The sequence below is a fragment of the Acanthopagrus latus genome, chromosome 1 (genome assembly GCF_904848185.1).
Source record: "Acanthopagrus latus isolate v.2019 chromosome 1, fAcaLat1.1, whole genome shotgun sequence".
NCBI classification, from domain to species: domain Eukaryota; kingdom Metazoa; phylum Chordata; class Actinopteri; order Spariformes; family Sparidae; genus Acanthopagrus; species Acanthopagrus latus.
This window is the reverse complement of record NC_051039.1, coordinates 23,478,647-23,502,129: the sequence shown is the minus strand read 5'-3', so window position 1 is coordinate 23,502,129 and position 23,483 is coordinate 23,478,647. Positions and strand designations below refer to the sequence as shown.

Here is a 23,483-nt window from a genome sequence, read left to right as displayed (position 1 = left end):
GTTAACTATTATACATTGTTGGGTAGTTTAGTCTACAGCAATACATCATATTCTGTAAGATCGTCATATTGTCACAGTGTGGCAGTTCTCTGAGAATTGTGCATCTTACAGCTATATAAATAATAAATGGTGTATTCATCTTGAGATGTAGGAGAATTGTTTCAGCCCCCAGAGAGACTCTTTCCGTCTGTTAATCAGAAGTCTTTACATTTAAAATCACCTGATTAAGGGTATAAAAAAAGGCATCTTAAAATGAACTGTGACCTAAAGCTGTCAGACAAATGTAGCGCAAACTGTAATAACATCCCAGATTCTTAGAAGAAAGCAAACTGTATCTGTGGCCTCACCAGTAGACAGGCTGTGATGTCAAATACACAAAATATGTTTTCTATTTCCTAATTACTTATCTTCCTCTTACTCACACTTTTATCCTTAAAATGTTATTTATCATTTTTACTTTTGTTCAATACAAATATCAGTTGTTAATTAACTTATAGACATCTTATAGACTTATAGACTTCAATAGACATCTTTTAACCTGCAGTAACAGATGTTTTTGGCCACTTGCGGTGGTACATTAAGTTGATGTGTTAACCATGATAGGAAGCACTTGCTTATTTACAATAGTTACTGAACAATACATCATTCATTTTGGCAGTGTTTGTGACCAGACTGCAAGTGTAAGTCCAACATTCACTCTTCTTTTTGCTGTTTTTGGTTTGCACCAACTTCCGAGGGAAAATACTGCACACGTCTTTAGCTGCTTAACGCTCCACTTTGTTCATGAGTTAGTGTAAAACTATGTCAGTCCGCCGTCCAATGCGGAGTAGGTAGTGTCCGGGGATATTTTAGAGCTTTTTTGCTGAAAACAGATGCCTCCTGTGGCTGAAAACATCACTGTGAGAGCGGTGAGAGTGTGATTTAGACGGCTAATTAATGAGCTGAAAATCAATATACAGCTATGTTAAGATGAGGGGAGCTGCAGATTTACAGTAGGTGATTCTCTGTTGATCTATAATCTCATTGTTTTCACATTGTCACATACATACAATTATGACAAAAAAAGTATTGATACAGTTGAATACAGTTGCTGAAAGGTAAATATCGAATGGAGCTATGCAGAGCCGTGCATGAGACATAATACATGACATCATCAAATTCTATCCAGTACAGTGATGAGGGTGTTATGCTGTCCGATGCAAAAAATGCGAGGGAGATGTCAATCAAGCACAGTGTGTACACAGACAGGTCGAATCAGGCAGATTATGTGATAAAACCTGTGTGGGTGGACCAATGACGGTGCAGCGGCTTTAATTTGGTTAATTAAACATTTGCAGATATTTCCCTCAGGAGTTGGTAGAGACCAAAACAGAAGTACGAGTAGAGTGACTGCTGAACCAACATTTATCAGTTTGTTTGTATTTACAGCCGGCTCTGCTTTCCCACGAGTGGCAAAAAATAAACTCACACAGCTTACGTATTTACGTATGTTTTACAAACTTTTTTTTCTGATGTTGAATAATTGTAATTTAATGACATCACTGACTGTGTGTTTCCATGTATTCGACACGAGCTAGAGTGTTCAGTGAAAACTATTGGTCAAATAATAAAGTCAATGGAGACGAGTGTGCCGTGACCTTCTCTGCAAACTCCTCTAAACACACTGGATGGAGACTAAGCAGCACGATTTTTTTGCTCAACAGTTCATACGTGTCTCGACAGGGGACAACAAATAAAGAAATGATCCAAGAGAAAATCATTTGTTATGAAAGACCTAGTCATCGAATGAAAAGTCATATTTCACTTCTGCAGCGTGTGGGGGTAAGAAATCAAGTCTCCCACTGACACCCGATGTATCAGACTCAGACAGCAGTGTCAGCAGAGGACTGTATGTGTGTGTGTGTGTGTATTGAGCCGACAAGTTTTGTTGTTGGAAAGCTTGCTTGCAAAAACAGTCAAAAGAAGAAGCACTAGTTGTAGTAAGAAATCAACCTTTATTTAAAAAAGAAACATAAATATACCTAGAGGAGTTAGAGATGAAAGGGACAAGACTCTACACTTGAAGAAATTGCATAATTCAGATCTGCTTCCAGTCAAAAAAAAAAATCCTTTAAAAATGCTCTGAACGAGAAAGAGCAAAGCTGAATTCAAAAGGTTGAATGAATTATTCTTTTTTCCCCCTTTACTAAACTAAGACTTAAAGTTGCCAGACACACACCAGCAATTATCACTTTATGAATGATAATGTTTAACCATTGTTCCTTTGAAGCTAATCACTGCCGTTAACACATTAATTTGTTCAACTGATGGAGAGATTACTTGTGCGATGCACAGTAGTGAATGTTGGTCATGGCTTTGTTCAAAAGTATAGTTTGCAACAACAAGCAAACATTTTTTTTTTATCACTTCAGAGCATTCTCAAACTTAATCACTGCTCAGAATGTTCTACCCATTAGCAAACATAGAAATACAAAATACTTGTAAATTGGTTTTGAACATGGTGACAGTTAACATTCACACGAGCAGCAGCAGAGACAGAGTTAATGCTCTAATCAAAGAGGAGATTCAAACTCAAAAAGGCTCATTACCAAAATGTGTTAGGAAAGACATGTTTCACCCAAAGCCTAAATCTTCTGAAGAGAGATAAATCATAAGCAATGTACTGTGATCAGCAGCAGCAGAAACTACTTGCATCATCATCTGTGATGAACATGAATATTTGGGTTAAAAACAATGAAATCCAATCTTTCATGTGTCAGTTAACAGTCCAGCCAATACTGCAGATTGCACACGAGGAACCAGCGCCACACCGGCACTTCCTTAAAGTATCACACACACATATGAACGACCACAAAGGGAGAAAAGTCTGGAGAGTTCTCACGTCCTTCCTTAAGGTGCATCCAGCCTGTCAGTGTCCGTTTTCATCATTCAGGTCACAGGAGGGACAGACGATGAGGAAACAAGACGGATCATTTGAACAACAATGGAGGATTGTACTGGTTTGGTGTTTGTATTGTACAGTATGTGTGACAGTGTGTGTACATGTCCACATGCACAGAAAGGTACTGTGTAAGTCCAACTGTAGGGAGCTGGAGGTTGTTTCAGGAGATGGTGGAAAACTCTTTGAGCAGGACGTCCTGACTCAGTGTGTTCAGAGAGACATTCTTCCTCACATTCAGGCTGATGGAGCGCACCTGCCAACAGATGGGGAGGGAAATACATTAACAGCTCATGTTTCTATAAAAACATTCATGGAGAGGCAGAGCCTTAGTCCTATCTCAGAAACAGCAACCTCGCCACATCAACTCCACCTCTGTGTTCCTGCCAATGCTTCACCACATCAATATATATGAAGCTGCAGATCAATCTAAAACCCTCTGACAGTGTGTCTGCTTATTGCTCACACTCTACCACCTTTAAATCCCAGTGCAGGAAACTGCAGGAAACACATTCAATTTTAAGATCCTTACGACCATTTTTGTCAATTTCTGATTTGGTTCTTCTGTTAAACTTTTGTGACATCCTTCTGTGTTCTTTGGACAAAAATTGTAGACAGCATAGCCACCTTTAATCTGTACTTTCATATGAGTTTTAAATACAGGTGGGATTGACCAGACAGGGACTGTATTATTATATAGAGTTTTTTTTTATTTATATAATTTATTATTATCATTCATCATTATTTTATTTTTATCTTTGTCTCACAAATCCCTTACTTTATGTAAGCACATTACTGAATCAGTGGATTACCCCTTTAAAAAAAGAAAACTGTATTTCTTGAAAGAAATGTGTTTTCTGTTTTTACAGGGAAATGACACGTAACTAAGGTAGCAATGTATCATAGTTTCCTGCTGAAGGTGTATGGGGAGGGCATCTTAAGTTTTGTCTAGAGATGAATTTTACGATTTAAGTGAAAACATGAAAATCTGATACATCAGTCATACAAAAGGCCAGGTGAAAATATAACAATTTGCAGGGCAGATACTGTTGTTTAAATGATTCTTACAGACAATGGTAAATATTCAGAAGCTTATTTCTATTCACTCTACACACACCACTACTATCTTCTCTGGCTCGACTTAGCTGTGATGTGAAGACAACACCCAGGTGAACTAGTTAATCTACGCTCCCTTTCAGACACGATGAAATGACGCTTGACACTTTCCATCTGTCTCTGTCAAGCAACACTTGAACATCATTCAGTCGCTGAGTTTAAAAGAAAGACTGATGTTGAACACAAAAAACTGATTGTTGTTTGTGGCCTCCATGTGGTCGGAGCCGAGTAAGCTGCCTGATTAGTGCTGCATGTGTGCAAAATCATCAGAAACCAGTAAGAAGTGAGATGTCCCACTACTGCCAAACATTAGTGCGTTTACTCACATTTCAAAGAACCTGCGTATTCAAGCTAATTTCGGTCTAAAAGTGGTATATTACAGGAAGCATCTCCTCTGCTTTTAACTTTGCATAGAGATCGTTGACCATAAACAGCAGTTAGAAATCTGCCATTTTAAAATAATTGAAACCTTATAATCACAGGTCATCCTCCACAGCTGTGAGTGTGACTTTATATGAAGTGACACTCGCTCTTACCAGCTCCTTGAAGAAGGCAGCCTCTTTGGGCTGCTCCGAGTATCTCTCAAACTGGTCCAAACCATCCTGCAATTTGAGCGTCAGTGTGTCATAGTTGGACCGAACCACCTCCAGCACCTGACGGGGGTGAGAGAGATGAGGGAGACAGAAAATGAGCACAACTCCCCAACTCACAGAGTGCTTAATGGTGGTTAAGTGTTTAATACTTAACTACTAAATGTATGTACACATGAGGGATCACGTGGCAGGTTGCAGGGATGTGACAGGGACACACCCCTGATTGTTTGTTTCGTCCCATTTCTCCACAAAATTGCTCTCTTACTTCTTTTGCAGTAAGTGGTCACAGAGGTACAGGAGTCACTCCATCATTTTAAAAGGTCAGACTACAAATACAGTCTAGCAAATGCAGTAGAAAGAGTGTTCTCACTGTGGTTGTAAGAGCACAAGACAGACCCGCCTGAAGTAAAGTCCAGCTGAGATAAGAAGGTGAGCTGAAATCAGAGCTAATTATGCAGAGATTCTCCACACTTGCACCCCTGCCATCCTCCCATTCAGCCGTGAAATAGCCCCTAACCAGACCTCTTCCATTATTTTATTAATGCCCCTGAAACACTCCACACAGCATGAAACATTCACAATGAGATGCACAAGCTGCACTTTGTCACACCTCCCACAGAAGCTATAACACACACTCCCCTAAAACAAGTCTAGCTCTTACCCATATAAACACACAGATGTTAACCTGCAAGAAGGTTGTCTCCTTCAGCTGTGGCAGCACAACTACCGTTCAGCCAAATCATCACTCAGAAATGTATTAACACTGGTGTTCAGAGGAGTACAACATTCTTTGCCTTTTATTTACTTCTAATAAATCTAAAGCTCCGCTCGTGGAAAAAAAAATGCTGTTGTTTTTATTTCAACCTCTGATGGTACCCTGATGAAAAATTCATACCCATGTCTCTCTGTCTCTCTCTGCCTCCATCTTACCTCACAGCTCTCCATCACCCTCCCCTCTCTGTGGAAATGTGGGGGTAGGTTTGAATGATAACTTCAACTAATGTCTGTTTAGGTTTACTTCCTAAACGGCAGTGCATTGGAGAGGAGGGAGAAGATGAAAGGAGGAGGAGGGGGAAATGGCGAGAGCATAAAGCATAAAAACGTAAATAAAACTTGAAGAAAAATAAAGAATTTAAATTTAAAAAAAAGAAGTGATGTAACCTATACCGCTTTACACACAACTCAGCTGAGCAACTTTCTGCATCACTGAGCAGACATGATTGTGTGCATGCAGCTGTCAATGTTGTATGTTTCTGCAGGCCATCCATCTTCTGGTGTCACTGTGGGGAATGAAGATGCTCCAGGCGGATGGAGTGCAGGTGGTTTGTGTGTGTGTGTGTGTGTGTGTGTGAGCATGTATGTCAAAAGACAGAGGGAAGGAGTGCAAAGTTTCAGCGAGGAAAGAAGAGAGGAAAAGAGTCTCAAGAAAAGAACATTTGAAATTCACTCAAATGGACCCAAATTTGAACACCTATTCTTGCTTTCTCTTCTTCTGCAGTTGTGCACCGGCCACTGGAGAGCTAGTCCGGTTACATTAATGTTCATCTGTGGGATGCAAGATGTGGGGGGGGGGGGGATTTACACAAGCCTTTCATGTTCATGTGCTATGAGTATCATTTTGTTCAGCCTGAGGTTAGATGGAACTTGTCCTTTGTTCACATGAAAGCTCTTACTGCGGATCACTCCATTCTCTCCTGCTTTTGTTCAAAATCCGACCTACATTTGATGAATTCAGAGACTAGCAAAGTACATTGTCTAATAAATGAACAATGCTCCGAAAATAACTTTTTAAAAAAAGTCATTTTAAAGCAGACAACAGCAGGGACATGAGTGAAAGCCAGAGTGGGACTGGGAAGGATGTGAATCAAAAGGTCACCAGTCGAAAACAAACCAGGCTTTTCATTGAAGAATTCCAATAATATTCAATTTAGAGTAATGTATCAGTGTGAAAAGGTTGTGTCATATGCTCAATATCAATAAGTTAATAAGAACATTTTTCTTGTGCCTAGCAGGGGTATGCTAATCACATCAATTAATGAAGCTAAAGTTCAATGCAATGAGCGTTTTTTTCCACTTTGCCTCAGACCACCAGCTGCACCCAATCCTGCAGTCAGCCTGCCTTCATATGCTCAGCCTGCCACTTCCACACTGCCAGATCGTAGCCACTGTTGAGTCAGTATACTGCGCATCCAGCCTTTGTACTTTGTTATGAGTTTCTTTGTTTGTCTGGTTTGAACATTACCTTTTTGCATCCCTGTCTGTGTTTGCATCTGGGTTCACTGTTTCGTTGGCACGTAACACCTCCCGGGAGTTTTTTCACTCTCACTGCTCTCATAGTTTATTTTTCCAGCCACAGTGGGTAGGTGTTTGCAGAGAAAAGGTTTTAAAACCCCCATAATACACAGTTAACAACTATCTGATGAACATAGTGGAGGACTTAGCAGCTAAAGAGGCAGATATTACCCTCAGGATGTGGTAGAGAACAAGAGTGAGAGCTAAAAGAGAGTGACTATAAGGCCTCAAACACTGGACAGTTGTCAGCTGGCTTGAGACACAGCTCCAGATCAGTCATTCTGTATCTGCTGGATGTATTTGGTAACCAGCTGCCATCTCAACTTGTTTTCATAACAAAAATCTGATTTTAAGATAAAACATAATAATAAATACAAAAGGTTACTTTGTTCAGAGCTGGGTCTTAACATCTAAAGTGGACATATAAAACCAGTGGCAGCTCACTGACGACAACAAGGCTACCTTCTGCCTTCCCTTTGTTGAAAATAAATCTAGCAGATAAAACCAAAGAAGTAATTGCGGTGTCTAATGACCAAATCCATCACTCGCTTATCAGCTTATTATAAAAAAGGACTCCTCTGGCTGTTTTCCTATCCTCACCGATTGGACATAAATGAAAAAAGTCTTAAATGGAGCTGACAAAGCTCATATTGTTGAAGTTCAGCCTCTTTGCAGATTCAAGTTTCTCCACAAATGATGAAGAAATAACTCAGCATTTCAGACATTGTCTTAGTGATCAAATTCTTTGATCCAAAACTCTATTTATGTGTTTGTCAGACTCACATGTGTGATAACAACTGCTCTTCTAGGTGTCTCAACACAATAAGACATGTCTGAGTCATCCATCTCTGCCACTACTTCTTGATAAATGGGTATTTTTTCAAAATAAAATGCAGCAAAAAAAAACTATTCCCCCACACATAAAAGTACTCTGTGTTTACCTTTGTGTACTAAAAAATTCATCAAGTTTTACTTTTGAAAGAACACAAGGTTTCAGAGGAGTTAAGCCCAAATAACCCTGAGATGTTGCTGAAGTTCATTTTTATCTACATGCAACTTTTAGTGAGAGTGTAAAAGCAGGTGTTGAGTTTCTGTTGTGCTCACCTGTTCTTCTGACAGCTGGGAGATGTGGTTCACAGCAGCGTACGACTCAATCTTGGGGTTAAAATGGTTGATGATGGCCCTTAAACACAAAAACATAAACATTTCAGAATAGAAGGAGAATAGACATTTTCCTTTAAGTCCAAGAGTGTTACATTAACTGAACATTACAGATATATGTGATTGTACCATGAGCTATAATCTCACATTGCCATAAAACGTACTGCAATGACTTTTACAAGTTTATTGTTATACTGTAAAATATTCTCCCTCCATTACATATATCAACATTTTAAGGGGGTCATTGTAAAATGTGTGTATATTGGCTGATATATCGATATTGATATCGAATCAGCCGTCAAAGTAACCACTGGTCAGGCTCCATTAAAGTCTTGTCATGTTGGTGGTGCCACAAAGTTGTGAGCAGACAAATCTTCATGTCCATCTCAATTAAAAAATGCACCTTTTTCTGTCCTCATCCACACTAACTGCATTTCCATCCACCTGCTTTTAGTCACATTTTCAATTAATGTGTAAAAAACCTGAGTAGACCTAACAAAACTATGCCCTGAGACAAAAATGATTCTCATTATTATTCTTTAATTACTTGTTCTTCTGGGATGGTTTAAAGACAACCAACTAGAGAATTAGCCGCTCCGTGCAGTTTATTGCAATGAAAACTATGCAATATTGGCATAATAACAGTTAATGGAAAAACAAATGACATGTTGTCATTGGGTAAGCGGTCTGTGGGAACCCCAACACAATCGCTCCCTTTTCCACCTCCACCCAAACCAAGCACACTTGCCGAGGAGATTGTGCACAAGTTGACCACATGGAACATGCCTGAGAGCCCTGTGTGGACCACAGCACTCGAGCAGAGAGAGTAGCGTCAGCTCTGGTTACTCTAATGGACCATTATTTTAAAGCAATGGCAGATCATGAAGCCTTTCAATAATTCCCTGAAGTTAGCTGCAAACACTAGTGACCCATTATTGTAAATCAATCAATGAATCATGTATCAACTATGAACCGCCAAACATTGTACTTCTTTCTCTCTGTATTCATCTACATCTCACTCTCTATATGCATCTAAATTGCCTGCTTAGAATTTCTTGGGTCCAAACAAGCTGATCGGTTGAATCAGCTGGTGAATGGATGCAGGTGTGAACAGAAAAGAAAAAAAACAGCTTTGCCAGTGTCTCTGAACAACTCATGCACATTCACAGATAAGATATGCAGCCGGAAGAAGCAGAATTCAGCCTCAACTGTTTTCTGGCTTTGTTGGTCACTGAAAACTGAGCGTTTCCAAAGCGGTCTCTTAAGTGGATGACTGGTAAAATGCCAGCTTGCTGGTTTAGTGTTTGGGGGAAAACAGAGCTTTTGCTAAGTGATGAGTTTACTCTGTCACAGTAAATAGAGAATCTCTTGTGGCCTGTAACCTTTAAAGCACAAGTTTTTATAATCCTGCATTTATGTGCATTTGTTGGACAATGTCACAGTCATCAAATAAGGATCAGCTCTGCAGGCTAGCAGCCTGTGAATGGTTGTCTGACTGGCAGGCAGTATGTATGAGCAGCAGTCAATCCTTATTTCATACTTGTTCTGCTGTCTGACAACAGGCACCGTACTGAGAATAGAATGGCTTAGAGTGGACCAAATTATTCTGTGGTGAAGCATTAAGATTTCCATGACTTAGAAGGAGGTCCAAGGGCAAACCATGGAAAACAACCTCAGACCAAAAGAAAACAAAGATATATGGTGACAGGGGTCTCTATATACATTTGGCCATGTCATATAGAGTTGCAGTCAGCAGCAGCCGACACTTTAATTTGCATCTGAAAATTCCAAATAAGCAATTTGTGAGATTAGTTCTTGTTATGGTGCAAACTTATGATACAATAATAATTAACACCCAATAATCATTTAACAGTTCTAAAAATCATCAGTTACAGACAGGCTGTCATTTTCTATCCATTCCTATTCAATTCTGTCTCAGTGCATCCTTAATGCTGTGCAAGCATTTCAGATGTGAATTCAGAGGTGATCTTTTCCAGCATTAGCATTTATTTCTATTAAATAAACTGCTTTATGGCTCAAATTTGAGTTAATGCAATAAGCAAACCTCTGATGATGACATAGCTTATTTTTTACTGACTTAGAGTTCTTCATATATCAAATAAATTATACTGACTAAAATGCAGAGAACTCTCCATTGTGGTAATTCTGCTGTCATTTCGTGTGGGAAGCCAGCTGATTGAGGAATGAACTGATGAGAGTAAAATGGACTTGGTGCCTTGATTTGAGTTAATTTCAACACTGTCTCTGTGCTTCTTTATATCCCTCTGCCTTCATTAATTTATTCATCTGTTCTTTCAAATATTACTCTATCAATCCTCCTCCTCCACGCCTTCCCTCCAACCCCTGTGTCTGCCTATTAAAGCAGTGGAGTCCGCTCAATCAGGAGCCCAGTTGAATGAGGGAGTCCTCTGGGAGGACCCCACTCGCAAGGGTGCCCTCAGGGACCTCCAAGCCAGGGTGACCTTAGAGGATCATTTCCTCAGAGAAGGCAGAGGAGGGAGGAGAGATTACAGGGGGAAATGGTGGAGAACAGACCAAGCACAGTATGTGTGAGGACTGGAGTAGGGTTAGGATGAAGGAGATTAAGGCTTAAAAATTATCAAATCGAGGGGCCTGGGGGAGGACGTTGAGGGAGGGGGGGAAAGGAAGAGGGCGCGGATGGAGAGCCTATATTGCAGATTTAACTTAATTCACTTTTTATGACCTTCCTCAGTCACATTCTTATTTGAAATTCCCCTCAATCCAATATGACTCTTTTCTCCTTCTTGTAACACTATGTGAGTTTTTACCGAACATTGACGAGGGCATGTGTGACTTTGCTGGCTGCCTCCTTCCACTGGCCCGTGTTGGTCGATACTCTTAGAACTAGAAGACAGAAAATGATAAATAAAAAATCAAGTAGTGCACTCAGACTCAAACTAGATTTAGGACTGTCACCAGTCAAACCGGTCTATCAAATATCAGAAACTGTAAAAATACACAATAACAATAATAATAATAATAATAATAATAATAATAATAATAATAACGAGAAGAAGAAGGAGAAGAAGAAGAAGAATGATAACATGAAAACATCCATCATCACACTTTCCTATTTTTTCTACCCAACAGTCCAAAATTCAACAATATTATATTTTAAATGATCCTAAACAATAAAATGCAGCACATTGTTATACTGAATACATTTGAAGCAGAGGGTGGTTTGTTTTTCTGCTTTCATTCGTTAATGAATGAAGCTGCAGTGGTGAGTATGATATGACTATTATTGCATGACTGAATTAGTGCTGCAGAAATGTAAGTTATGCTAAATTTACAAGTAATTACACCTTCTTCAGTGTTTTTTCTAACCCAGGAAACTCAGCCATTAATTAAAACCTTTAATATAAGAATGTACCATAATGGCTTCAGCTCTAGTTGAATTAATTATTGCAGTTTCTTCTTACATACCCATACAGTAGAGGTTGTCAAAGACCTGGTGCATTCGTACGATTTCATAGTACAGCTCGTCGTAGCTGTTGGAGGTGGGCAGGAACGTGTCACCATATGTAATGAACATGTTGAACAGGTTCACTACCTGCAAGGAGACACATATTAGTTGACCAACACATACAGTCCCAAACACAATAGGCGAAAATAAAGAAGAAAAAAACAGTTTTTCTAAAGGGAAATCAATTTATACTACATCGGCCTCTGTATAAACAGCCTGTTTGGCTTCTTTTGTCTCCTCTGACAATCTAATACAAGGATTTCAAACTCTTGTGTGTGACTTGACTCTCAGTTGGGCAACAAGCAGCACCAGTGCTGCAGCATCTGGCAGCAAACACATATTCCTGTGAAACTAATTTCTATTGTTGGACGCACTGTCAAGGTCCTGTCCGTATGTTTTGTGTGCATGTGTTTCTCACCAGTAAGGCCAGATGAAAGATGTTGTGCTTGGCCAGCAGTGTGGTCTCATTTGACAGCAGGAACTTCAGCAGGTTGATGAGAGCTGTGCAGAAGGAGACATGCACATATTAATGAAATAATCTGGAGCGTTGTTAGTTGTCTGCCAGAGGTGGCATGTGGCAGCAGTCAGTGTGCATCTTTATTAAGGTAGATAATGGAAACACAGGAGGGGGGAACCTTTCAACACCGAATCAAACTAAACCAATGAGAAGAACCAAACAAAGCTTTTCAAAACACAACACAAAGATAAACACATCTATTGCTTTAATTTGGCTATTTTTTTTCTCTCCAGTCTTATTTCATGGTATGCTATAATAACCACCAAGAGGAGAGGGTCAGTGTCATTCAGGGAATTCAGTAGATTATTGGTCTGATTAGAGGAATTTGTTTTCTAATGAGACACAGTGCGATGGGGCCATTACGAGCTGAAATGTTATCCTATTGTGTGTTGACCAGGATGAAAACAAGGCCACCAGATGGATTGTGCTTTCTTTAGAGACTCATTATCCAATCTCAATGATGCAGTACATTTCCAAAACAACAAGCCCAATGACTTCAGCAGGAAATTGGGTTTGTTTTGGAGAAGGGGTACCTATTTACAAAACTCTTACGGTGAAGCTTAGTAAATCAGAACATTTCCAGATTTAAATTATTCATCTGCGGTATCCTGAAACTTAAACAAAATAATCAAGTTCTAAATTTTGAGGGAGGAGCTTGCTACAACTCCCAAGATGCATTTCAGCAAAACAAAACATCCAATCACCATGTAGCATCAATTTTAAATATCTGCGTCTTTCTACTCCATTGACAAATCCAATTTTATGCAAAGGCTATCTTTTCACCAGTGAAATAATTAAAGGTTGTGCACCTTTGAAGTGTACTCCCCCCCGCTACAGGGACAATTTTATCATCTGGAACAGTCACACAGGGACTGATTTTAAAGGTTCTTGTACCTCAGAGAAAAGTTCCTGCCTACCCCATCATTCATACCAAAATGAAGCTAGAGCGAAAGTTTGGTATCTTTACCTGACCAGAGCTCCCTCCATGTGTAGTGTAACCTGATTCTGCACTTCTTCTGGTAGCACAAGAGTTTGTGGATGATTTGCACACAGCGCCTGCACAAGAAATGAACACAGTACTGTGGTTACAGAGCTGACTTGTGGATGGGACTAGAAAAATGTGTGAGTGTGATGTGAATGTGCGCTCACAAGTATAAATCCATTGGGAAATCCTTCATCATATGAGTGACAATAAACTCCACCATCAGATCTAGATAAAGAGGGAAAGAAAACAAGGGGAAAATAACCTTCAGAAGGACACATACATTGTACACATCTTTATCTCAAAAGATACAAAAACAAGGCTATGCAGGGAAAAATGTGTCACCTTTAACCAAGTAGTGGGTCAGTGTCCAATGAATAAATATGATCTATAACATGGATCAATGACACCTGCATAACAGATGTTATTTTGTTGTTGTTCAAGTTATTCAAGTGCAGCTTCAGGGACTAAATCAGGTAAACAGCAGATTTTATTATATGTAAACAGCTTAGTTTTAATTACTTTAAATTGTTTCATAATTTCTCCTATTCAAAATAAAAATAAAACAATGTAAACAAAGTGAGGAGTCAAAACACAGTTCTGACTGCCGCGACTGTCGAATGCTGAGTGCTCCATCCTGCATCAACATCTGGTTTGTAGCTGTTACCATGTTAAATTGCAAAGACTCAGAAGATAGCAGACAAAGATAACCTAGTCTTAAAAACATCAGACATCAGTAACAGTTTGAGTCCACAGTACAAAACAGTTACTGAATGTTCCTCATACCTAGAACAGCACACACCAGTGGTCGCGAAGGGATGTTTTTGTCTGCTGCTTTTTTTCTGTGTCTCATTGGCTGAAAAAAATCCAGAATTAAAGTACAGCAAGTATGTACAGTTAACACACAGAAAATATTTTGCATGTCACTTAAAACAAGTGTCAAATTCAGCACACGTAATGAAGTGTCATGGTCTTTATGTTTTTACATGTACTGAAGTTACCAAATTACAACAGGCTTTCTTATATAAGATGATTGCTCGTTGTCTAGACGAGATATCTTTTAAATAAAAATCTGCAATTGTTTTTTAAGAAACCTGATTTTCCAAGTAGTTTTCGACTGGAGAATGCATATTTCTCAGTCATGTATACAGCTAACAAGGTTTCTATTAAGTTTTTTACAATACTACTTTTATTAATAATACTACTTCTACGAGTACAATGAGAACACTAGAAAATCTTACGCACTCGAATACATACCCTTTAAAGACATAGATACTAACAGTAGCTTATATGTGTGCACATTTTTCTACGACTGTAAGGTAAAATGTAATGACATCCTCCCATAGACTAATTTCATGAAACTCACCATTCTGTGAAGATTGACTCTAAAGTTCATATTGTCGTCATGTAGAAAGGCATCAGCATACTGGTCCTGCCACACACAGAGCGGAAGTCAGAACAAAGTCACCTGTGGTGGGTGCAAATGTTGCACAAATGTGGCGCCAACCTACCTCGGCTATGCAGGTGAGGATGATTAGGCACAGTCTGGCACTGTTAAGTCGATGCTCATCTAAGAAACACAAATATGAGAAAACGAAGGGTCAGGCAGTTTTTCCCTCTGTGTTTTAGAAGTGAGTGAAACAAATTAATGTTATAAAACTTGGTATAATTAGCGAGATTGATGAGAAAAAAATTTATTTGTCACTGCTGTGGACACTTCAGGTGAGTTATGGAGAAAAAAAAAGTGAAAGAATGAGGACGCAAAGGAAGGTGGAGTGACAGAGGCAAAGAGGGAGAGGGCATGAAGGTTGCTCTTTACCTTTAGTATCCTGCATTACAATGGAGGCATACTTGAGGAAGGTGATAAGAAGGTTGCTGGTCTGCAGGTTGGGATCCAGAGGCAGCTCTGGGTTGTTCATCACTGCACAACAGATATACAAACACAACGTCAATTACACATAATCCCTGCAGTTTAAATGCCACCAACATTTTTTCTTATAACAGAGAAAGAGGACAAATATACAAGTGTTGTCAAAAAGACTGAAATGTTATTAAATATCGATGCTGAACATTTTAAACTATTTAAGTATAATTTTACACAGTATCAATACTGATACCAGCTGCTCTTTCTCTCACTATCTAGTTTCCAACAGCCAGTCGAAACAGATACACTGCTGCAGTGTCCACATAACCTCCAACTCTTGTGTCAATGGTCAGAAGTAATTCATATTAAATGCTGCTCTGTTTAAAACACAATACACTATTACTGCAAAGCCATGATGTTTCAACACGAGCAGGATGTGGCCTTGCTGCTCCAAAAGCTGATTGTACCTTTCAGCACTAATGGTGCCTTCACCATTGAAGGCCATGGGTTGTTCCACACCCAATACCATCACAGATGCTGGCTTTTAATCTTTGCACAGATAACAATCTGGATGGTTATTTTCCCACAGCAAACTTTCCCACTTTCCATCAGTCCCTCTCAGAAGAGCTGAGATGCAGAGAAGCCAGCAGTGTTTCTGGATGTTGTTGATATAAAGCTTTGCATTGTAAAGTCTTAACATGCATTTGTAGATGCAGCAATGAACTGTGTTTACTCAATGTTTTTTTAAAGAGTTCTTGAGCCCAAGTAGTAATACTAATATGAAATCATATTTGTTTTTAATGCAGTGGCGCCTGAGGAATTGAAGTTAATGGGTTGCATCAATGTCAGCGTGAGTGCACATTTTTATATTGAAAAAAATAATAATAATAATAAAGTTTGTCAGTTTCAAGATTAAGTATCTTGTACTGTATCCAACTGAATGTAGGTCAGAAAGGATATGCAAAATATTGCATTTTGTTTTTATTTATGCTTTACACAGCGCTCCAACGTGATTGGAATCGGGGTTTGGTGAACTCATAACTGTGCTGTCGCTTTAAAATGAGATATTCCATAAATATTAACATCCCAAAAACCTGAGCCTCAACTCAAAGTCTGCTGTCTGAAAGTGGGAATAAAATGAGCTGTCGGCCTGGTTTGGCCAGACATAGTGCTCATTCAGGCAAATACCAGCATAACAAAAAGTGATGTCCCATTACTATATCTACTGTAGCTTGCTGTGTTGTCTAGACAAACATCTTCATCCATTTAAAAAATCTCTGCTCGCTCAAACATACAGCTTGTTTCATTGATAAATGATGAATCGGTCATTTCCACCTCCCTCCCTCCCCCACAAAACCCCCATTTGTTTCCTTCATCCTCAGATCACTGCACGCCCAAAGGAAGATTTCACACTGTCAGGAAACATATCATCACAGCGGTAAACTGTGGGAGGAAAGAGTACATCCCTGACATATGATTGCAGGCATATGTGTGCAATTATTTCTGGTCTGAGTGGAGGCTCCTCTAAGTGCTGAAGCTCCCATGACATGGCATAATGCACATTGCATGTGAAACATTCATCTGGATTTGAAGCTGGAGCTTAATATTTAATACAGAAAATGGCTCTTAGGTTTGAAGCAATGGACGGAGAGCTAGCCCGAGATAGAAACATGTACCTTTTAACAGTTACAGCGTGTGTGCATGCTAAATGACCTGATTTTGAATGTGCTAGCTACAACACTCACCTTCCATGAAACCTGAAGTGACAGCCCTGTACTCAAGTTTAAAGATGTAATAATACATTCTTGGGATGTTGTGATTATCTTATTTAGATTAAATAAACCCAGATCAGAAGTGCAATTCACAGCACATGAGGATCTTTATTCTATAAGATAACCTTTAAATCTATTGAATATTTCAAAAGGCTGCTGGCGTGTGTGCATGTGTATGTCTCAAGACAGAAGTAAGTGAGTTTTGAAAAATGGATGTAAAAAACAGTTAAGGTTAAACTGAGGAAAAGAAATAGAGACTTGATGCCAAAAGACTTTATTCAACTCCATTTTTGGACTTTCAGGTGTTTATCGGGTGTTATATTTTCTGTTTCAAATGGTGAGGATGTTGTATAAAACATATGCAAACACACAGAACTGACAAGACAAGATTAAAGTTAGCCTTAGCTGTAAGCTCTGATCTCCTATGAGGGTGAAAATATTAAAGCTGCACTGCAAAATCTGACAGTGACTTTATTTGAAAAAGAAATAAATAAATCAAGGAAACCAATCACCTCAAGGGGTGGGAAAACTTTCCGATTCTTCGATGCATCGCGATTCTCTCGAGAATGATTATGTCTTGATGCAGATAAGTTAATAATCGTAATTTTAAAACTGAAATTAGTTCACCCGCTGTAACATTCAATTCACCCGCTACAACATTCACAGAGCCACATTAAGCGCCTGCTGATTCTCTGCTGTACACTCATGCGCACCAAACATACATGTGCAAGTTGTTTATGTTTGAGTGGCGACAAAATGGCTGCAATGGCTAGCATCAAGCCTATAAGACCTGCACCAACTTCTTTGGGTTAGGGTTAACCTAACCCCACAGAGTTGGGAGGGAAGTAGCGACCTGTTGCAGATGCCAGCCAGAGAACGATCGAGCAGGCAGTGGCACAGCTTCAATCAAACTGTGAGAGAGCGAAGCAGATTACCAAATCCACTGCAAATTTGATTCCATTGGATTTAAAACCATATTCAGCTGTGGAGAATGTGGGTTTTCAGACGATGGTGTTCACTCTAAAGCCAAGATACAAAACACCATCTCGGTGTTACTTCACTGACACAGCCGTACCGACACTCTACAGTGAAACTAAAACAGAAGTTTTGGACACTTTGATAAAAGTGGGTAGGTAAGTAGCCATGTTTTAGTATAAGAGCTGATACATAGGTCAATAATGTTGACTTGCAAGCTGCACTGATTATTGCATTGCAACTTTTTTTTTATTTTTATATAGGCTATAGTATACTGATTTTCTCTCAGGGATATGCTCATTGCCTGTAACAAGAGGATTCTATGTTCATAGAAGGTCAAATCTATTTGTGACAAATAGATCGCCTTTACTTTAATAAAATGTTAGAGAAGGTCAGTAATCTGTTGATTTTTTTCAATGATCATCACAAAAGTAGGAAGTGATTAGCAAACGCTGAGTAGCAAACTCAGATTTAATTATTACGTTTTTTTTTTTTTAAATCATGCATGGTAATGTACACAAAAAAATTGTTGCATCGAGATGCATGGATAATCGGTTTAGAATCAATCTTTCCCCACCACAACCACTACACAAAGCCTCCAAATGCTACTACAAAGACCACAGAAGCCAGACGGAAAGACCCAGCTCTCTCAAGAAAAGCAAAAATTCAAGGTGTGATTCTAAGTGGCAGTTTCTACATATGTCCAGGATAAATGGGTATGTTTGGGAAGATAACAGATTTCAACTTCACATTTACTTACTTGTTTACACCTACACCTTTAACTTTTACTACATTACCTAAACCCATTCTCAAGCAAAAGACAACGTTTCCATAACTCTGCTGCAATCTGAAATATCATGTTGTCACAACTTTGAAGCTTCACTTCAGCTCCCTCCTGCTACGGAAAATGTGGCTCATAAAACTGACAGGAATGCAGTGAGAGGTAGCCCCGAATGCAGACATAAAGACTTCTTTTCAGAGAACAAACAGGTGATGTCATAGAAATCAGTCATCTATGTCTCCCTAAATGAAAAATAAGACAAAGTATACAACTCACTGTCTAGGGAGGGCGGCGTTGTGCCAAGTGGTGTGGTAGGTGTAGTTGGAGTAGGGGTGATAGGTGTGGCTGCGATGTCCATCTCGGGGTGGCTCTGTCGAAAGAACGAAAACACATAAATATTGACACTGATAGTGACAAGCTGTCTCTTGTGTCCTGTAATGTACGGAAACAGAATACAATACAACAAGCTTGGCGAGAGAGTCACATTAAGGCTGTAAGATGAGAACATGATGCCTGTTAGTGGACTTGAAGAAAAGTGTTTACTTCTAGTGGTGCCAAACTTTTCTGCAAAATGACACATTGATTATCACTGCTAATTTACCTTGAGAATTGTACCTACTTAGCATTGCAAAAAGAAAAACAAGAGCTTAGTGGCCTCAGAATGGACATCAGTCTGGAGGCACCGTTTAATGGCTGCCCTCCTAACTGCATTTCACCCATCTTAACCATTCAGTTAGAGAGTCAGGACGGCTCACGGTCAACAGGAGTGTCCCCACAGGGATTAATAAAGAGAAACAAAGTCCACTCTGATGGTGGAGAAGTATCTTTGTACATTGATTATACCTTTTCTGAATATCGGTATCAGTGATTTTTTTAGTCAGATTGAGGATAAAATAAACTAATCTAAAAATTAGCTTCTTTGGCAGTACTCTCTCACACAATGTCCCGCCTACAACATTATCTGATTTGTAACACATCACAATTAATAGCCTGTAGCCAATGAAATAAATTAATCTGCAAAGTAACTAGGAACTGAATGTATCAAACAGAGTAGTGAGGAGGAAGTACACAGTAGCAGAAAAAGGAAAGACTTAAGTGAATTACCTCAAAGTTGCACTTAAGAACAGTTCTTGAGTAAAGAGTTTTCAGGTTATGTTCCAAATATCAGTTATATGTCCCCTTGATTTCTAATAATCACTATCAGTCCTGAAAAAGCCATATCGGCCAACTTGTTCTAATTAAAAACAAGTGAGCACGCATGCACACAAGTAAAAAGTCACGTATCTTACCTGTGCCAACACTGTGATGAAGTTGCGGTTCAGGTGTACTGCCTCATAGAGTGCCAGCAGAATCGCCTCATTTGTCCTTGAGAATAAACAGAAGTCCTTGATCAGAATCAGCTCGCTCATTTATCAAGTAAAATCTTCACATAAACATTAGACTGAGCAGGAAAAAGCTTTCGGCGTTGCTCCAGTCCAAAGGGCAGTTTATTAACAATCGATTCCTGCTACAGCTGGTCACTTTGTTCATTTTCTGTATCATTAACTGCTGCACAATGTGTGTAACAACTAATACATCATTTCCCAAATTTCTGTACATTCAATCTTAATCCTGATAGATGAGTTGACATTAAAGACATCTGTTGAACCATACAAAACAATGGGCCTGTGTCTTGAGCCAAACAAATTTAAGTCTGTACTGTAGTGGCTGCAATATTTTTTAAAATAGAAGATTCACATTCAAGTTTAAAAAGTTAGATTGCCCACTGCGGTATGAAGTACAATAATATACTAGATCACAATATGCAGATTTTACTTTAGAAATCATGTTTTATTGAGATGAGTTTGGTTACTGTTCATACCATTACCACAGATATGTTAACTTCAACTTTTGTACCCTTTACACAAAGACAAAACAGAGAACAAGCAAAAACCACAGCAGTGGTAATTCATTTTCTCTTTGAAGGTGTCCAACAATGCAATTAAGTCAACTGATGAACGGGTAAGAACTCAAATCACTTTGCACTTACTGTACAGAGAGTTTCTCATCAGCATCTGCTATAAACATGTTGCCCACCTGTGGACAGGAGAGATCAAGCTATCAGCCAACAGTATTCAAAGCTGCAGGTGGACATCTCTGAGTCCAAACATATCATAATGGAAGACATAGCAATCTATCTAAATAGCTATCTACTATGAAAAATAAGAATGATATCCTACCATACTTGTGAGGGTAGAGAAGAACCCACCCTGGTTCTCCTCCTCTTTGTCTTTGTACTGCCTAAAAGGGAGAGAACAAAATGATAGAAGGAAGTATGAAGTAATGAAAAAGTGGGGAGAATGACAAATAAATTGAAGGCAGGAAGGGCTCGCTCAAGCACAGCACTCGTAACCTTGCACAGATTTACCTAACATCTTTCTCTGCTTCCTGCAATTTATTATCAAGGGGGCATTCAGTTTATACACAAAAACAATGAACTGTATAGCGCCGTCATCCATCACTTTGATGTGTCTGTCTACGCATGCAGACAGACGAGACCTCCCTCACTAACAGCATTTTAATTTTCAAACCTTGCCTCACCAAAAAAAAACATTACAGGCTGCCAAAGAAAACTGTCACATATAAATAACTTCAAGTATAAATGGTCTGTTTTTTCAGAAGAACGGAAATAGAACAATTGTGTGAGACTTCAAACAAAACTGATGACACCAGCGGCCTCTGGACACCGTACACCACATCATAAAAAAACATGTTTTTGACACATGGGACAGTTTTAGATCTCACCTGTTATATTCTGTCAGAGCTTGGTGAACAACCATACCCATCCCCTGCGAGAGAAAACATCCAGTGTTTCAGTCAAACCTTTGATTATGTGCCTGATGTGAAGGCCAATGCCTACATCACATGGGCTGGATATTATTCTGCTGTTAGGAAGACACAGTGAGAGCATACTTACATCTAGTGTTGGCTCATCATCCACAATGGAGAGCTTCACAATGTACGGATTCACAGACTAACAAAGAGACAATCCGTGAAATCAGAAACTTCAAAATATTTGACACAATTGCTGAAGTTTATACTTTGACTCTTGATGGATTTTTCTCTTTTCATCTTGTCAAAGAAAAAATAATAACAGCACGTACTGCTCGGAAACATAAAAAATAAACAAAAATAAGATGCACGACAGTGACAAGGATCCAAAATAAACAGAACGCTGCAGTCCACAGATAAACTACCGTTCTTATTTATTGTGGGCGAAACATTAATGTGTTTCAGCAAGGGGCCATCATCAGTGACATCTGGCCATCTGTGATGGATTCAACCTGAAATGTTTTTTTTTGTCCACAATAAATAAGAACACTAGTTATCTGTGAGTGCTGGAGTTTGTCTTTTCAATTTGTCACCTAGCTCAAGAAGCTAACCTACATTTCATGTAGTAATAATACACAGCCAGAGAACCTCTTACATTTTTGATGTGACTAAAATTGTGTGTACTTCAGCTTTCTTAGGGAAAAACAGGAAGTCTAAGCCTGTGTGTTCCTGGACCATAAGATGCTGGATCAGTTTCATGCATCACACAGACCTTAAATGCATAAAGCTACATTATATTTTAGACATGTCTTAATTATTCGTACACAAACATTTAACCCAAGTAAAAGCAAAGCCGGCTCCTTCTGTTGTTGCCAGCTTTGCTTTCATATGAGGGTGCATCCAAAACCTCCCTCGTAACCTTTTTATCCCCTCCCACAGAGCCACTCTTATCCTTCCAGGAAATAACTGGAGGGGGAAGTGGGTCGGAAGTCATTTCAGAGAGCATGTCTGTCTGTTTCTCAAAAAAAAAAAAAAAAAACAATACATTTTTTTTTTTTAAAAAGTGCCACGTTCACCTTCTACTTGCATAAATATCCTTTGGACATGATCAACACTTTTTCCCAGATTTTAACGATCTCACTCATCTGAGCATTTTAATATTACTTTTCTTAAAAAGAAGAAAACTATGATTGAAGCAGACCAATTAAAATCGTACACCCTCCCCCCAAAGTTTCTGTTATGTGGTGTAACTGTAATTGAAAATACACATCTATACCACAGATCCTGTATTAAAACAGACCTCAAGAGTTGCTTCTATGTTATCCTCTGCTGTTAAGCCCGTAGAGCAGCACAAACATAAGTTGTTGAATTATGTCAAAAGACACAAACAGAGGAGGAAAGGAGGGCTGATCTCTGGAGCTTTTGGATGCACTTCAGTACATCTTAACACAAATTTACTCCACAGTGACTACACCCCCCTGCTGTTCAAAAGGCTTTTCTATCAACAAAAAAGTAACATCTCATGTGAGTATATGTACACACCTCATATTTCCTGTAGTTGACCAGCAGGGCAAGAAGGACTACAGCATCATAACCATGCTGCCCTCTACTGGACACCTCTGACAGGATCTGAAAACGTAACAGAGAACAAAAATGACACAAATTAGGAAGAAAGGAGATTTAAAAACAAAAGTCACAGAATTACAGCTGATATAGTCATCCCATCACTTACCTGTAGAATGGCTTCAAAGATGCTGTTGATCATCACATATTCCAGTATGGTGTTCTGACTGATATTGTCTGTTACCTGTAATTAAACACATTTTTTCCACATATTTGTGATGCCTAACCGCATTTCCAACATCCTACTGCACTGTTATTCATTTTGCTGTCAGTATGTTCTGTCTCACCGTCACCAGACACAGCAGCAGTTTGAGACATAGACTCTTCAGACTCTCTGAGCCGTCTCCACAAAGAAGGCTGTCCAGTCTCTCCATCAGGTCCTGCGGGAGAAACAAAAAGAAGCCGTGGCATGATTAAACCCAACCACTTCTTCAACCCTTTCCTTCTCCTCTCAGGATATTTTCCACACACCTTCATCCTTTGCTCGGCCTTGTCAAACCCCATAAGCATGTTAATGATGTCGAAGCCAGACGCAGACTTGTTCTTCTGG

General features: G+C 39.2%; 1 protein-coding gene across 3 annotated transcripts in view; it reads right to left on the bottom strand.

Moving 5' to 3' along the window:
* Positions 1-1,974: 1,974 nt before the first annotated feature.
* armh3 (armadillo like helical domain containing 3) overlaps positions 1,975-23,483 on the bottom strand; it is a 27,153-nt gene continuing 5,644 nt past the window's right edge. For all 3 annotated transcript variants that reach the window (XM_037109613.1, XM_037109604.1, XM_037109594.1), the window contains exons 5-26: positions 23,405-23,483; positions 23,221-23,313; positions 23,043-23,117; positions 22,853-22,939; positions 21,456-21,512; positions 21,284-21,327; positions 20,719-20,779; positions 20,529-20,575; positions 19,789-19,864; positions 18,776-18,869; positions 14,927-15,028; positions 14,619-14,677; positions 14,474-14,539; positions 13,894-13,963; positions 13,275-13,335; positions 13,093-13,181; positions 12,027-12,109; positions 11,569-11,695; positions 10,911-10,986; positions 8,044-8,122; positions 4,591-4,707; positions 1,975-3,194 (exon numbers count right to left, since the gene is read on the bottom strand). The exon at positions 23,405-23,483 is cut by the window's right edge and continues 29 nt beyond it. In XM_037109613.1, coding sequence (XP_036965508.1) covers positions 3,102-3,194; positions 4,591-4,707; positions 8,044-8,122; positions 10,911-10,986; positions 11,569-11,695; positions 12,027-12,109; positions 13,093-13,181; positions 13,275-13,335; positions 13,894-13,963; positions 14,474-14,539; positions 14,619-14,677; positions 14,927-15,028; positions 18,776-18,869; positions 19,789-19,864; positions 20,529-20,575; positions 20,719-20,779; positions 21,284-21,327; positions 21,456-21,512; positions 22,853-22,939; positions 23,043-23,117; positions 23,221-23,313; positions 23,405-23,483 — 1,735 coding nt within the window. In that variant the 3' untranslated portion in view covers positions 1,975-3,101. The remainder of the gene's footprint in view (positions 3,195-4,590; positions 4,708-8,043; positions 8,123-10,910; positions 10,987-11,568; positions 11,696-12,026; positions 12,110-13,092; positions 13,182-13,274; positions 13,336-13,893; positions 13,964-14,473; positions 14,540-14,618; positions 14,678-14,926; positions 15,029-18,775; positions 18,870-19,788; positions 19,865-20,528; positions 20,576-20,718; positions 20,780-21,283; positions 21,328-21,455; positions 21,513-22,852; positions 22,940-23,042; positions 23,118-23,220; positions 23,314-23,404) is intronic.